The 14,709-nt window shown below is 36.6% G+C and overlaps 1 protein-coding gene across 2 annotated transcripts in view; it reads right to left on the bottom strand.

The window, feature by feature from the left end:
- Positions 1-14,709, bottom strand: part of LOC145988885 (transmembrane protein 120 homolog) — a 67,475-nt gene that overhangs the window by 19,719 nt on the left and 33,047 nt on the right. For both annotated transcript variants that reach the window (XM_083124166.1, XM_083124165.1), the window contains exons 2-3: positions 2,650-2,768; positions 1,449-1,619 (exon numbers count right to left, since the gene is read on the bottom strand). In XM_083124166.1, coding sequence (XP_082980292.1) covers positions 1,449-1,619; positions 2,650-2,768 — 290 coding nt within the window. The remainder of the gene's footprint in view (positions 1-1,448; positions 1,620-2,649; positions 2,769-14,709) is intronic.

Genomic DNA, 14,709 nt, shown 5'->3' with positions numbered 1-14,709 from the left:
CCACAGAAAAGATATGCAAAGTGCTTAAGAAAGCGGGAATTAAAACTTACAGGAAGGGAGGGAGAAGCATCTTAGGAATAGCGAGGAATGCAAACAAGAAAAAGGAAAACAGAGAAGAGGAAGAGGAAGAGGAAGGGATTATCTACGAAGTGAAATGTAAAGAATGTCAGAGTGTGTACATAGGAGAAACGAAAAAGAGGCTGAAAGACAGGTTGAAACAACATAGGGATGATGTACGACTTAAGAGAGAAAGAAATGCAATATTTAAACACACGAGAGAAACAGGACATGACATAGAGTGGGATGAGGCTAAGCAGATAGGAAGGGAGAAGAGAATGCTAGTGAGAAAATGGAAGAAAGCCAAGGAAATAGAGAAGAAAGGTGAAGAAGACACAATGAACTGGAATGGGGGTTTGAAGTTAAACAAAGAATGGAAGAAGACGTTAGAAAGAGTGGAAAGGGCAAGAGAGAAAGAGGAGAGGAGAAGGAAGAAGAAAAAGGAAGGGAAAAGAGCGTGAGATTAAAAGTCCAACCACATTCTATATTGAAGTAATTGTGTTTAGCCTTTTAGGTGAAAGTAAAGTTGGAAAGTGAAAGTCACCTGCTAGAAAGTTCCAAACAACTTTCTAAATAGTCTGGAGGGAGTAATGTTTGTGTATATATAATGCCCTGTTTTTGTATCTTGTTACTTTTGTACTTGATACAGAGTCTGAAGAAGACCTTGCTAGAAGGTTGAAACGTTATGTTTAGTTTATGTTTTTAATAAAATAAATTACTGCCTTGGTCAGCATATTTAGTTTTTCATAGGATTCATAATGTCCCTGGTTGTTCTTGAGCAAAAACAACAGAGGCAGGCATTCTGGATACGCAACATAACATAGTAAGAATATATTTGAAGGTATTTCCACTGCCAGAAACTCCAATTGCTGCATGAACACCCTGCTGCCTTTCTTTCCTGGCCATCCTGAAAGCAGTACCGATTGTGCCTTTGGTGCTGTCCGCACCCACCCAATCCACAGTTTCTGCCAATATCCCCAAGCATAAGCTGCTGTTTCTCTTGGGTACCCTAAAAATTCTAAAGTCACCCCCATAGCTCAGATCAGCCCCTATCATGTGTTTGGGTCTGCCCACTTTCATCCTGGATTTCTTTCCCTGTTCTATGCATCGAGGGTACCAAAAATGTCTACAGCATGTTCAGTGTTGCTAGTAGTAAACATTATTTTCCTGCAATTTTTAGCCTAACTACATTTACAGTCATGCATAGATAGATACTGTGTTGGGTTGCAATATAAAGACATTATAAAAATCTCTCCTCTTCAGGATAACTAACCCCCCCCCCCCCTTTAGTGAAAAGGATCAAGCCTAAAACCTTTGGGCTACTTTACTGATCTACTGCACAACCATAAGGTTTCACTAGTTACAGCTCTCTCAGCTGTGGCTCCACTTACTTGTCATTTTTGTTGAGAATAGAGACGTTAACATTCCCAAGGATAATTTTCAGGTACAATCCATTTTCTTTTGGCAGTGCCTGCTCCATATCATACAACTGTGCTTTCCTCCTCATAATTTCTTTCTCCAACCCCTCCAGCTCGTTTGCATTGGCCCCGCTTTTCTTCAAACTGAAACAAAACAGATGATTAAACATGTATGACTGACAACTGACACTACTTGTTACTTACAATTATTTGTACAACAAGACGCACCTACACCCAGCCACAAAAACCCAGGCACTCAAACTAGGGACAGTGAATAGATTAACGATATTTGAAATTTTATATCACAATATATCGCCTCCACGATATAGCTATATTGCCAAATATCGTGACACATCGCTGACATGATATATATCCTTAAAATTTTGTGATAGAAAACGTTTTATTATTTAGACAAGAAGAGAGAAATTAGAAATAAAATAGTAAATCTCTTAAGGATTAAATAAAAACTATAATTTGACCAGTAAATGTAGCAAGTCAAGATACAATTTTCATACCAATTTACACAATACAGTAAGTCACTATTGACGTTTTCAAGATACAATTTTCATACCAATTTACTCAAACTCAAAAGTTAGGTTAGGTTAGTTTAATGACTGCACAACAAACACTTTTGTCAATCTAAGCTCGTGACCTTCGGTATAAATACGGAGATACACCGACCATTACATTCTAGTCCACCAATCAGGTTCATCCTCTATGCCTATCTAATGCTACCCTTCCAGCAAAGACATGTGTATGTCCACACACACACAAACAAACAAACACAACAGAAGTGAGAACGGCTTGAGAACATTTTACATCTGACAACATCGCCTCCTTTTTTTGTGTGCAATCCAGTACATTGTGACATCTTGTCAACGGCTTATCAGATACCACTGACAAAACAGAAAAAATGTGCGCAATCCGGCTGTAGCCATTGGAGTTACCTTCCTCTGGTTCTCAAACAATATAAAATGGAAAAATTATTCTGTGTGAAGGGCACAGTAAATACTCTGAAAATACATTCAGCAATTGTAAAAAATGCATGTGTTCAATGATAATACTGGAATGACAGTCTGAACTTGGGCCAAAATTTAATTACTATACCAAGCAGTACGTAGCATCTACATATAATCAGCATGCAACACTGAAAACTGCAAAGCACGCCACTCACCTCCTCATTGACTGCTTTATTATTCCTATCCTGTACCTCTGATGATTTATCTCCTTTATGCATTTTGCCTGGAGTTCCCCCACCTCTTCCAGCTTCCGCAAATATTCTCTGTGGACACTCTACAGAGAAACAGAAAATTACTTGTAAAATTAATTTGTATTAACATGTAAAATAAGAAGGGGTATTCCACATACAATTTTTACTTCATTATTATTGATTTTGGTGGAATTTGACTATTCTATTAAAACTACAGTAGAATATTAAGAACCTAATCTTAATATTAAGCAGCTTTCACACCTAATTGACAAGCATCTCCAGTCTAAACAAGCATATACTGAACATGCGCGATGACCAGACCGAGACAACATGGTGCACACTAGAGTGCTGCAATGAGAGTTTCTCGTTCGAGCACCAAATACTTCACAAAGACGATGCTACATGGCGTTCGGAATCGAGAGCTTCTTCGCACAAGCGAATAATGCTCGAACAGGCAAAATGAGTGGTACATGCTCGGCATCTAGTAGTACACATAAAACAGTAATTTGTCTGTGGTAGTGGGTCCTCAAATATGGATCGTGAAGTGAAATTGAAACTTAAGTGAACATATACATTTTACGACAGTGTGTTTACTCACTTTATTATACGAGGCGCATCCAGAAAGTAAGTTTCCCTATTTTTTTCCATGAAAGTAAACATAATGAGCCGTGTAAATTGCGCATGCGCAGCAGAGCTAAGACGTATCAATCATATGCCAGGCGGACAGATCCCGCCCGGCGCCAGTAGCGAGGCAGCAGTGGTCCGAAGTGGAAGCTCGTATTCCTTCTCCCGCCGCATGCCAGTAGCGAGGCAGCAGTGGTCCGAAATGGAAGCTCGTATTCCTGCTCCCGCCGCATGCCAGGTTCGGTCGGTGATAAAGTTCCTGAATGCACAAAGCATTGCGCCAATTGACATTCATCGTCAGCTCTGTGAGGTCTATGGGCCGAACATTATGAGTAAGCAGATGCTGCATCGCTGGTGTCGGCAGTTTTCGGAAGGTCGTCAAAGTGTCCATGATGAAGAGGGCAGTGGGCATCCGTCCCTCATCACTGATGATCTGGTTGAGCTGGTGCGGCAGCGCATCATAGAGAACCGTCGCTTCACGATTACAGAGTTGAGTAGCCTTTCTCCGTAGATATCGCGATCCGTGTTGCATGAGATTGTCACGCAGCGCCTGCTGTTCAAAAAATTGTGTGCCAGGTGGGTGCCGAAAAACCTGTCACCCGAACACAAAATGAAATGTTCAGGAGCAGCACTGACATTCCTGCAACGGTACCATGATGACGGCTATGATTTCCTCGACAGGATCGTCACGGGCGATGAGACGTGGATTTCGCACTTCACCCCGGAAACCAAGCAGCAGTCAATGCATTGGCGACATAGTGGATCTCCGGTTAAGAAGAAATTCAAACAGATGCTGTCGGTACAGAAAGTGATGTGCACCGTGTTTTGGGACAGGAAGGGCATTTTGCTCATTGACTTCCTCTCCAGAGGTGAAACGGTGAACGCTGACCATTACTGTGAAACACTAAGGAAATTACGACGTGCCATTCAAAACAAAGAGGCGTAGCATGCTTACTGCAGGTGTTGTGCCCCTCCACATACGGCTCAGCGCACAGCAGCTGTTTTGACGGAATTTGGCTGGGAGTTGTTTGATCATCCACCTTACAGTCCTGATCTGGCTCCCAGCGATTTTCACGTTTTCTTGCACCTCAAGAAATTCCTGTCCTCCGGTGAGCGTTTTGGCAACGACGAAGAGCTGAAGACGTCTGTCACACGCTGGTTCCATTCACAGGCGGCAGAGTTCTACGACAGTGGGATCCAAAAGTTGATACCACGATACGACAAGTGTCTCAATTCTGGTGGTTGCTATGTTGACAGATAGCTGAACCTTTGCTGTACCTGTTACCAATAAATGGTTTCCTGAAACTGTGTTGGTTTTTTTTTTAAAAAATAGGGAAACTTACTTTCTGGATGTGCCTCGTAATTGAAGAACAAATATATAATAAACACTTAAGTGAGTATCGTTATTAAAACAATTTTGTAAACGACGTTCCGCAGAGCTACATGCTTCTTCAGGTTTATTTTCAATCAGCAGATAAAATACTTCGTCAAGTAAACAAATCCAGGATTGGGTAAAAAGGTTTTGGATTAAAAGACGTAAAATTACATAACTGTTAAAAATGCCATAAGGACTTGACAATACTTCTAGAGCAGCTGTGTTCCCATCCTACCTACACGGCTGACTAACGGCTGTTACGTACGTGTGTTACATCCATTAAGGAATGTGTTACATTCCTTCAAAATGAAGGAGAAACAGCTCCTCTAGAAGTATTGACAAGTCCTTATGGCATTTTTCAATCCTGGATTTGTTTACTTGACGAAGTATTTTATCTGCTGATTGAAAATAAACCTGAAGAAGCGGAGCGTAGCTCTGCGAAACGTCGTTTACAGGATTGTTTTAATAACGATACTCACTCACGTTAAGTGTTTATTATATATTTTTAATTTAATTAAGTGAACATGATCATCATCTCCAGGTTAAAATGTAATTTAGTCTATCTTACCAAATACATAGCGATAAATGATTTGAACTAACTAACTCTCTAGCCTTCTTAAATAGCTAATGGAGCAGATAGAAAAATAGCTGCAGTGTTCCGATGCACAGCTGTTACGCATTAGAGAATTCAGGTCTATCTAACGTTGAGTTTTAAACGTCATGCATTATACCAGGACTAGGATGAATATGTACTAACAAGTGGCTTTGTATGTAGCTACATACATATGGACTAAAAATTCGCAAAATACGGACTAACACATACGTAAAATTACCAAAAATGCTGCAAAGAAGACTTCCTCAAAGTGATTCCTTATTTGAGTGATTTCAAACAAAATAAACAATTTATAATTTTCCATTGCATTAATGCACTGGTGGAGCTCTAACTGTTCACTCCCAAAACCAGTCTACACTGGTACAGAACTGGAACGACAGATAATACACTACCCACACTACCACTGCTTTGAGAACTAATAACAGGTGTAAAGGGAATGCCTCTTTCTTGGATCCAACTCTGCATGTTTTCCTTTAACGAGCCGAGAGTAGCAGCAGGATTTATTTATGCATTGTGGTAAGAAGCATTGTCAAGAATCACTACAGAACTGGGTGGCAGAATTAATTTCTCACGGAGCCACTTCATAAAGTTATCGCTATTCATGTCATCGTGGTAGTCTCCTGACTTGGTATTTGATTTGAATAAGAGTAGGACATTGGGGACAAATCCACTCTTGCCTCCCGCGTGAACTATTACCAGGTGCCGTCCTTTAGACAAAGGCATCCGAAGCCCTCTTCCAGAGTCATCCGACCAAGAAAACTGTGTGGTGTGGGTGCTATGCAAATAAGTCCCGTCTATGTATATTATTGGTCGGTCTTGTCGTCTCTAGTGCAATATTTGCCTCAAAAACCTTGTTCTTTTAAGGCAAATATCTTGCATTTCTGTCAGAATGGTTCTATTGTTTTGTGTCTTCCTCCACCTAAATCCCATCTTTCGCAGCAAACGTCGCAAACTCTCTCGACTTCCCGCAAAATTTATGTCCGCCTGTAATTTGACATGCAATTTATTCAATGTCTGCACTTCATTTTCACGCAGAGCGTAGTCATATATGCACCTACGGATAACGTTATCATCGAAAGAGTCCACTGACGATTTGGTCGATGGTCTTTGTAGTTCTTTCCCGGGAGTGTGGAATGATATGGAGGGGCCTTCTGACATCTCAAGAGACTGTCTTTCGTTCATGATAGCCCTGATTGTTCGTTCAAGAACTTCAGTCGCAGCCGCTGCTCTCTTGCCAAAATTCTTTATTGGGATGCTAACACCTTGACTGGCTTCCTCCTTCATGAACTCGTGCACGTTGCTTAGAATTTCCCGAGCTTGGCTATGCAAGGTTTTTGGGAATTTAACGTTCATTAACAAACACACACTTTTACATACACACACGCAATATACGCACACAATCAAACCAGTCAAATACTTAGTATAAAATAAAAATATGGTGCTTCCAATTCAACAAAACTCACCGTCACTTTACCTGCCTTTCCCCTTCCGTGACAGAAATAGTGCTTCATTATTACAGTTGGCAACAATAGTTACTAGCTAGCCAATGAACATGCACTGCATAAAAGAAGCAACCACTTCGTCATGCTATATTGCCACATTACCGTCCCTGCCGAACGGTGTGAACCGCGAGCTGGAGCGCTATCAATTGTTTTCAATGATGATTGCGCGAGTGTGTCCAGGAATGGAATGACAATATGGCAACAATGGCGACCAGCATAGAACACGTGATGCTAAGAGAGAGGGAGACAAACGAAAATTGGTATGTGTGCAACGGCAAAGATATGTGTGTTGCACTCCTTTGAAAAATATTTTAGCATTCTTCTTAATTGTATTTACATCATCCCCAGCAAGTCTACATCATCTGCATATGCTAACAGCTGAGTCACACTGCTTAGTTTTAGTCCTTAGGTTATTTCTTTTACCTTCCTAACAGCATATTCTAAGGCAAAATTAAAGAGCCATGGAGATAATGCATCATCGATATAGAATTTGAATTTTTTTAATTTGCTATGTTTTACTTCGCTTCTTGTGCCACTTTTGGCTAATTTGCGAAGATGGCGATCAGTGATATGATGAAATTGATGAATGGACACTCGCAAACATCCAGACCAGGATTCGAACCCAGCATCCCTGGATACCAATATATGAAAATGAATAGATGATTATGGGTTGAAACTACCAGGGCAGAATTTTGCACATATATTTCTATAATTATTGTCACATTGAAATGATATTTGATTCTTCGAGCGTACCACACTCAGAGCGTGGGCAATTCGATCAAGTATGAGCGAGCAAAAGTGCATGCAGTACTCTAGTACACACTATTGAGAAAAGAAAACAATCCAAGTAGCATGCAAGTCTAGCTTGTGTCCTGAAAGCTTGCTTGATTATCAACTTTTGCCTAAAATGGGAAAACCACAAAATACAAATGTATTCAATTTAACCTAATTGAGCTAAAGATAGACTTATGCGAATACAGCACGAAATTATTCTTGTGGGCTATCATAACATATGCAACACAATACAATTTCAAAAAAATGTTTTCTTATTTTATTGTGTAGAACAAGTACATGTATCAGTCAGATACGGGTATCCAGCAAGCAGTAGTTGGGAAATAAAAACATTCACCAAACAAGTCTGAACAAGTGTTATGAAGAAAGCATGGTAAACAAAGATGCATCTTTGCACACTTCATAAGATTACTGTCTAAGTCCATTCAAGATAAAACTAAAGCAATTTGAAATTCAAGGAAAAGTAAACTTATCTCCTGCACTAGCACATGCCATAATGGGAGAGACCTTGAAGGGGGACAACCCTGTGTAAAAAGTACAAATTACTTAATAATTACCAAGATAAATATTCCATAATAACTTCAATTGAAAATAAATTAGCCTAATTCTGGGTAAAAGAAAGGAATAAACCAATCACAACAGCAACTGAAGAAATAACTATTCAATAATGAGGCTGCTGACCCACTGTACCCTCCTAAAGAATTATTTTTCTTTTAATCTACAGACTTTGAGGATGTTTTACATAATATAAAATTTGTTTCAGCACGTGGAAAACACAAGTAACAAGAGATATTTCATCTCAAAGTATGGTCACAGTAAGTAAAAACCTGCCATCTGAGTACTTTTGCCACTTTATTATTACCAAAAACTGTTTCTATGCACACTAAAATAGAGAAAGAACAAGCTGGAAATTGCTAATCTGTTCCTAACCTAATAATGTAAAATTATAGCTGCTGTTGTGGAATGTCATGTTGGGTGCTATACTCACTTGCATGAAGCCTTCGGTGTTGTTGTGTTTCACGGTAAGGGATCACACTAAGGTAACAGTCATACTTTACTTCACAATTACACATCTCTATGAGCTAAAAATAACTGAAAACTTCCAAAAACGAAAGAATCTTCAGAAACTATGGAAAATATTTCACTTTCTTGGTGGGGTACATGAAGCAAGTCTTTCACACACACTTCAACGAAACATCCTAGTATTTATCTTTATCCAAATCTACTTACAGTTTGTTAAATTCAAAGAAAACTCGGACGTCACTATATATAATTTCAATATATTTTTCACTTATTGATCTACTGTGTTTTGTTTCTTTTTCGTTGCTATGATCAAAAAATAATATAGAAATGTATACATCGTAATTTTACATTATGAAGAATGTGATTATAATTAATTATACATCATATAATGCAACAACGTTTTCCAAAGTATAACAAAACAGAAATTGATAACATAAATATATCATCATGCGTATTAAGCACAAAATTAAACAATAAATAATAAATGAAATAAATGAACGTCTTTGGGTCAGTCACAATACGCACCCCTTCCGGGTGAAAATTTTCGACTTATTTAAGTTCTGTAAATATCGAAAATTTTACATTTAGTTATAAACTTGTGAACACATCATTTTTAAGTTACAACTTGTAATCAACTATTCATTTTATTAAACAATATTATTTCAGTTCATTATGAATTCCGTGAATCAAACTTGACTGACATATTCTTCATTTTGTTTTAGTTGCATGCATTCAGTACATTAAACTAAAGACAATATTCTTGAATGGAAACAATTATTAACATAAATTATTACATCTCAAATTGTATTTATAGCTTCTCATTGTCCGATGTCTCTCTCAAAATCTTGAAACCTTCTTACTTCACTTCTTCACTAAATCTTGGATAATTTCTTCAGCAATATGTTCAATAGATGTAACTAATACACGGCAATCAAGAAATGCAAAACATACACTTAGTTCATTCCTTCTTCTATATCTTCCAAATTACTATCTTAGTTGGAAACTCCGTAATTATTCATAATTACTTATTTACTTGAACGAATACCTCAAGTTGCCAATTGAGTTGCAAGTAATAATATAATGCTGCGACTGTTTCTTCAAATATCATACTTATTTGCGCACACATAAACTTGTTAGACGAAGATAATTATCACATCGTCAGGGCATCCATGGCCTTTCATAAAAGTATTGTCTACATTCAATCATGTACTTTGTAGACACATCAATTCTCAAATAAAATAATAACCATATGTAATCTAGTGGATAATTACATTTCTCATTCCTACTAGATACAATATATTGGCATAAATCAATTATTTATATGCAGAGTATATTATTCTCTGAACAAATTCTTAAACAATATCGCGCAGAAACAGAATGTACATTTTTACTTGCACGCAACAACAATTCTCGTAGCAATAGAAAGAAGTTCCAACATCATAAGTTACATTGAATATGCATAGATTAAAATATTCCACCTTTCTTTGAATTAAAGTGAAAATAATTAATAAATACATTTCTTGATGTCATTTTAAACAAACTTTGCCCTTGTACAAAAAAAAAACTTGCTTGAAGTAAATCATCTCAACCTTTTAATTAACATCTCACGGGAACTTGTGTTAAAGGTAAAGAACCTTGTACTTGATTTATTTGCGAAGTATTTTGTTCACGATTTGCCATTCTTGTAGAATCAGAATTAGTTTGTGATACTAAATCTGCTGCTTCAGGTTGATAATTTAATGAATTTGAATTTGCAGGAAAACTCTGATATGGCATTGTATTATTATTAGCACTGCGATTTTCATTCCTGTAATAGAATCGCGATTGATTGAGCAAATTTTCATTATTAAATTGTCCTGTAGGTGAACGAGAATTATTTTGCCTGTAATTATTTCGGAATTGTCCTCCGTTTCTAGATCTCAAGCCATTATAATTGTTTCGTGCAGTAAAATTTCCATGATATCCATTATTATTAGAGGTTCGCCTAAAATTGTTGAAATATCGACCTGGAAGATTGTTTCCCTGCCGATTTTCGTAACCTTGATTGATAACAGTATTGGTTTCTAACTCACTACTAGTTGGAGTCTGAGTACAAACACTAGTGGTCTTCAAACGTCGAACGTTAACTTGCCGCACATTTAACTTGCCTCTATTTTGTTCAGAGTTCTTAAAAATCTTTGGAATATTTTCACGTTCGTTGTCTTCATTAGGAAGAACAACAAGCCCCTTTCAACTAAATTTTATTACATCTAATCTTCTTAACATGCTAGTTAGTTGATCTACTGAACGAATTTCGTGACAAGTAATGTGATTGGCAATATTATCAGGTAATTGGCTAAGTATTAACAGTATAACATCTATATCTTGAGGATTTTCAACCAAATTACAATAACTAGAGTGAGTTTTTAAAGCAAAAGTCTCTAAACTGCCATGTACACTGGGATCGTATTTGCGATTCCTCAATACGGAGAGTTGTGATTGGATAACTTCCGAAGAAGCAAACTGATTAATGAATTCTTGTACAAACTGATCATAAGAATTAAAGTAATATTTATGAGTCCGAAACCAATAACCAGCTCTCCCAGTGAAGCATTGTTGGATACTTTGCAGTTTCATATCTGTTGGCACTCCTACAACATTTAATATGTTATCCAGCTGTTCAATATATTCTCTCGCTGATTGTTGCTCTATCTTTCCCGAGAACTTAGGCAATTGAGATAATTCACTTAATTTTAAACGTCCACTTCTTGCATTTCCTTCTCCATTGCATGTATTTCTAATTATAGGATGATCACTTCTTCCCCTCGAACTATACGGCTGATTATAACAAATATGATTTGCTCCGTTTAACCCTGTGTTACCATAATTATGCAATCTAGAACCATTTACAGACGACTGATGATCATCGTGATTGTTCGAAACTGAACATGGTACACTTGCATCACGATAAATATTACTAACACAATCATTTTGTGGGTTAGGTTCTGATATTTGTGGGTTAAAATCACACCACATACAAGGAGACTTAACGCTTTGATCCAGATGACAATGTGGATTATTATGTACATTACTAACATTGTCATTATTCTTAGTAAACACAGAACTAGAAGTAGGATGTACATTTGTACCAAACAGTTGATAGCAAGCATCAGTGTAGTTATATTTCTCAGCACCTAACTCTCGTTTTAGGAATAGACCTTCTGCATCGTCACTTCGGAATTTCTTTACGGAAGTTTCGTCAGAGCTAGATCTTACAGATTTATTATACTTGTGCTTCCAACGGACATGTTTACGAGCACGAGTGTTAGTAACATTCTTCTTACCGGAAACTTTCTTAGAAGAATCATCTGATACATCACTAGACGAAGTACTGAGTCCAATATCACACTGGGTTCTTCCATTCCGACATGTATTAGATTCTGTATTATCCACAACAATTGATTTTGTTCTACTATTACTATTTGTAACAACAGAATTACGAGCAGAGGAATTATGTGCAAGGGCTACGCTACCTTCATCATTATCGTTATAATTATCTTTGACTGTTAAATCCTTGCCATCAGTTTGAAGCTTTTTGATATTTTGTTCTATACCTTCAATATGGGAATTAAACTGTTGGAACTTTTCTGTACAATGAGAAATATGTACATCAGCATTAACATCGCTTTTACTTTCTAAAATAGTGACTCTAGATATAAGATCAACTATATTAGCAGAGCAGTCATTGCAATTTGAATTGAGATTATCTAAACGTTGGTCATAATCAAGAACGTGTTCTTTCAATGATAATTGCACATTTTCAAATTCAGATAGTTTGACATCAACATTACGACATTTATTATCAAACACAGATTCAAGACGTGTAGTTGATTGTAAACACGCTGTACTAACCGAATCTATTTTGTCCTTAAATTCAGACATTAAAATATTGAGCCGATTGTTAACATGACTAATATCATGATTAACAGCTTCAAATTTGACATCAAGCTGTGAAGATAACTGTGTATGTGCACTAGATAATTCAGCTTGTTTTAAAGATATAACGTCAAGTTTAACCTGAATATTTTCATTAGACAGATTTAATTCTGATCTAAGTTCCTGACTAGACTGTTTGAGTTCTTGATTAGACTGTTTAAATTCCTGATTAGACTGTTCAAACTGAGTCTTAAGTTCCTGATTAGACTGTTCAAACTGAGTCTTAAGTTCCTGATTAGACTGTTCAAACTGAGTCTTAAGTTCCTGATTAGACTGTTCAAACTGAGTCTTAAGTTCCTGATTAGACTGTTTAAGTTCCTGATTAGACATTTTAAGTTCCTGATTAGACTGTTCAAACTGAGTCTTAAGTTCCTGATTAGACTGTTTAAGTTCCTGATTAGACTGTTCAAACTGAGTCTTAAGTTCCTGATTAGACTGTTCAAACTGAGTCTTAATTTCCTGATTAGACTGTTCAAACTGAGCCTTAAGTTCCTGATTAGAACTTACAACAGCTAATTGTATGCTTCTAATGCTGTTTAGTATGTCATTTAAATTAGGATTTATACTTTCCAAATACACCGGCAATTGGTAAGGATCGTAACTGGAATCACATTTGTTACAACATATTTTTCCTTAGTGGTGGAATAAATTGTCCAATGTGTGACGGAAAGCTTCAAACATGAAATATGATACCACGAACGGCAATCAAAACATTGCACATACCTCAGGTCATTATCGAGCTTATCACAACACGTCACTCCTTCAATCTTACCTGACTGTACATCACAAATATCACCATCCTGAGAATTACTACTATTTAAGTAGGTTCCTTCATATGCAACATTAGATTTTAGCCTACGTGAATGTCTAGGCTTCGTTTCCTTAGATTTATCTGCCATGATTGCACAGAATAATAATAAACATAAATAAAATATTTAGGGTCGCCAATTTTGCCTTCGCAACATGTTAAACAAATTGAAACTCGAAGACAAAATAAAATTTTAAAAGTCTATAACTACCATTGCGCAAACTTCTCACCACGCATCAGAAGATTGTCCTTTTTTTTCAATCCTGGCTGTAGGCGCCAAATTATTGAAGCAAGTCTTTCACACACACTTCAACGAAACATCCTAGTATTTATCTTTATCCAAATCTACTTACAGTTTGTTAAATTCAAAGAAAACTCGGACGTCACTATATATAATTTCAATATATTTTTCACTTATTGATCTACTGTGTTTTGTTTCTTTTTCGTTGCTATGATCAAAAAATAATATAGAAATGTATACATCGTAATTTTACATTATGAAGAATGTGATTATAATTAATTATACATCATATAATGCAACAACGTTTTCCAAAGTATAACAAAACAGAAATTGATAACATAAATATATCATCATGCGTATTAAGCACAAAATTAAACAATAAATAATAAATGAAATAAATGAACGTCTTTGGGTCAGTCACATACAGATGTTTAAGAGTACCAAAAAAATCACTGTATAACCTGACAGGTTTCACAGCCAATCTTCAAGATATATGATATATATGTATTTTATGTAGGAGACCAATCCTTAATGTCTAAATTCCTTTTACCGTAAGGATGGGGGAAATATTTTGAAGTCCCTACATTACCATGGCACTTCCAAGCATAAGAGAACAATTTTGTAATTACACCAATATAAATGGGTGAAATGGGAGGGGGAATATTAGCGTTCCCTTTCCATTGTAGACCCCCACCCTTATTTCTGAACAGAAGTAAATTTGAGAAAACTATCATTTGTGGGGGAACGTTCAAAAACTAGTAAATTTTATGGAACTGGTAAAATGTTCCAAGAGCAGACAGGAATCCATTCCTTATTTACGATATTCCAGCATTCTAGACATGCAATTATATTCAGACATACATAATGAACTGATTTCCATACAATTATAAAGCACTTTGTGTAAACTACTATTGTTTTTTTAAAAAAAACAACACTTTAATATGACAACATAGCCTAAGTGCATGAAACAATGAAAATGTGTTATATGCGAGACATTTGAAAAACAGTGATTCTCTTGAAGAAAGTTCAAGAATGTTAGTAAACTAATAACTTCATGTATTGTCTTTATTC

This window comes from Lepisma saccharinum, chromosome 6 (genome assembly GCF_977018435.1).
Source record: "Lepisma saccharinum chromosome 6, izLepSacc3.1, whole genome shotgun sequence".
NCBI lineage: Eukaryota > Metazoa > Arthropoda > Insecta > Zygentoma > Lepismatidae > Lepisma > Lepisma saccharinum.
The sequence above is the reverse complement of the archived record's forward strand: the minus strand, read 5'-3'. Positions and strand labels throughout refer to the sequence as shown.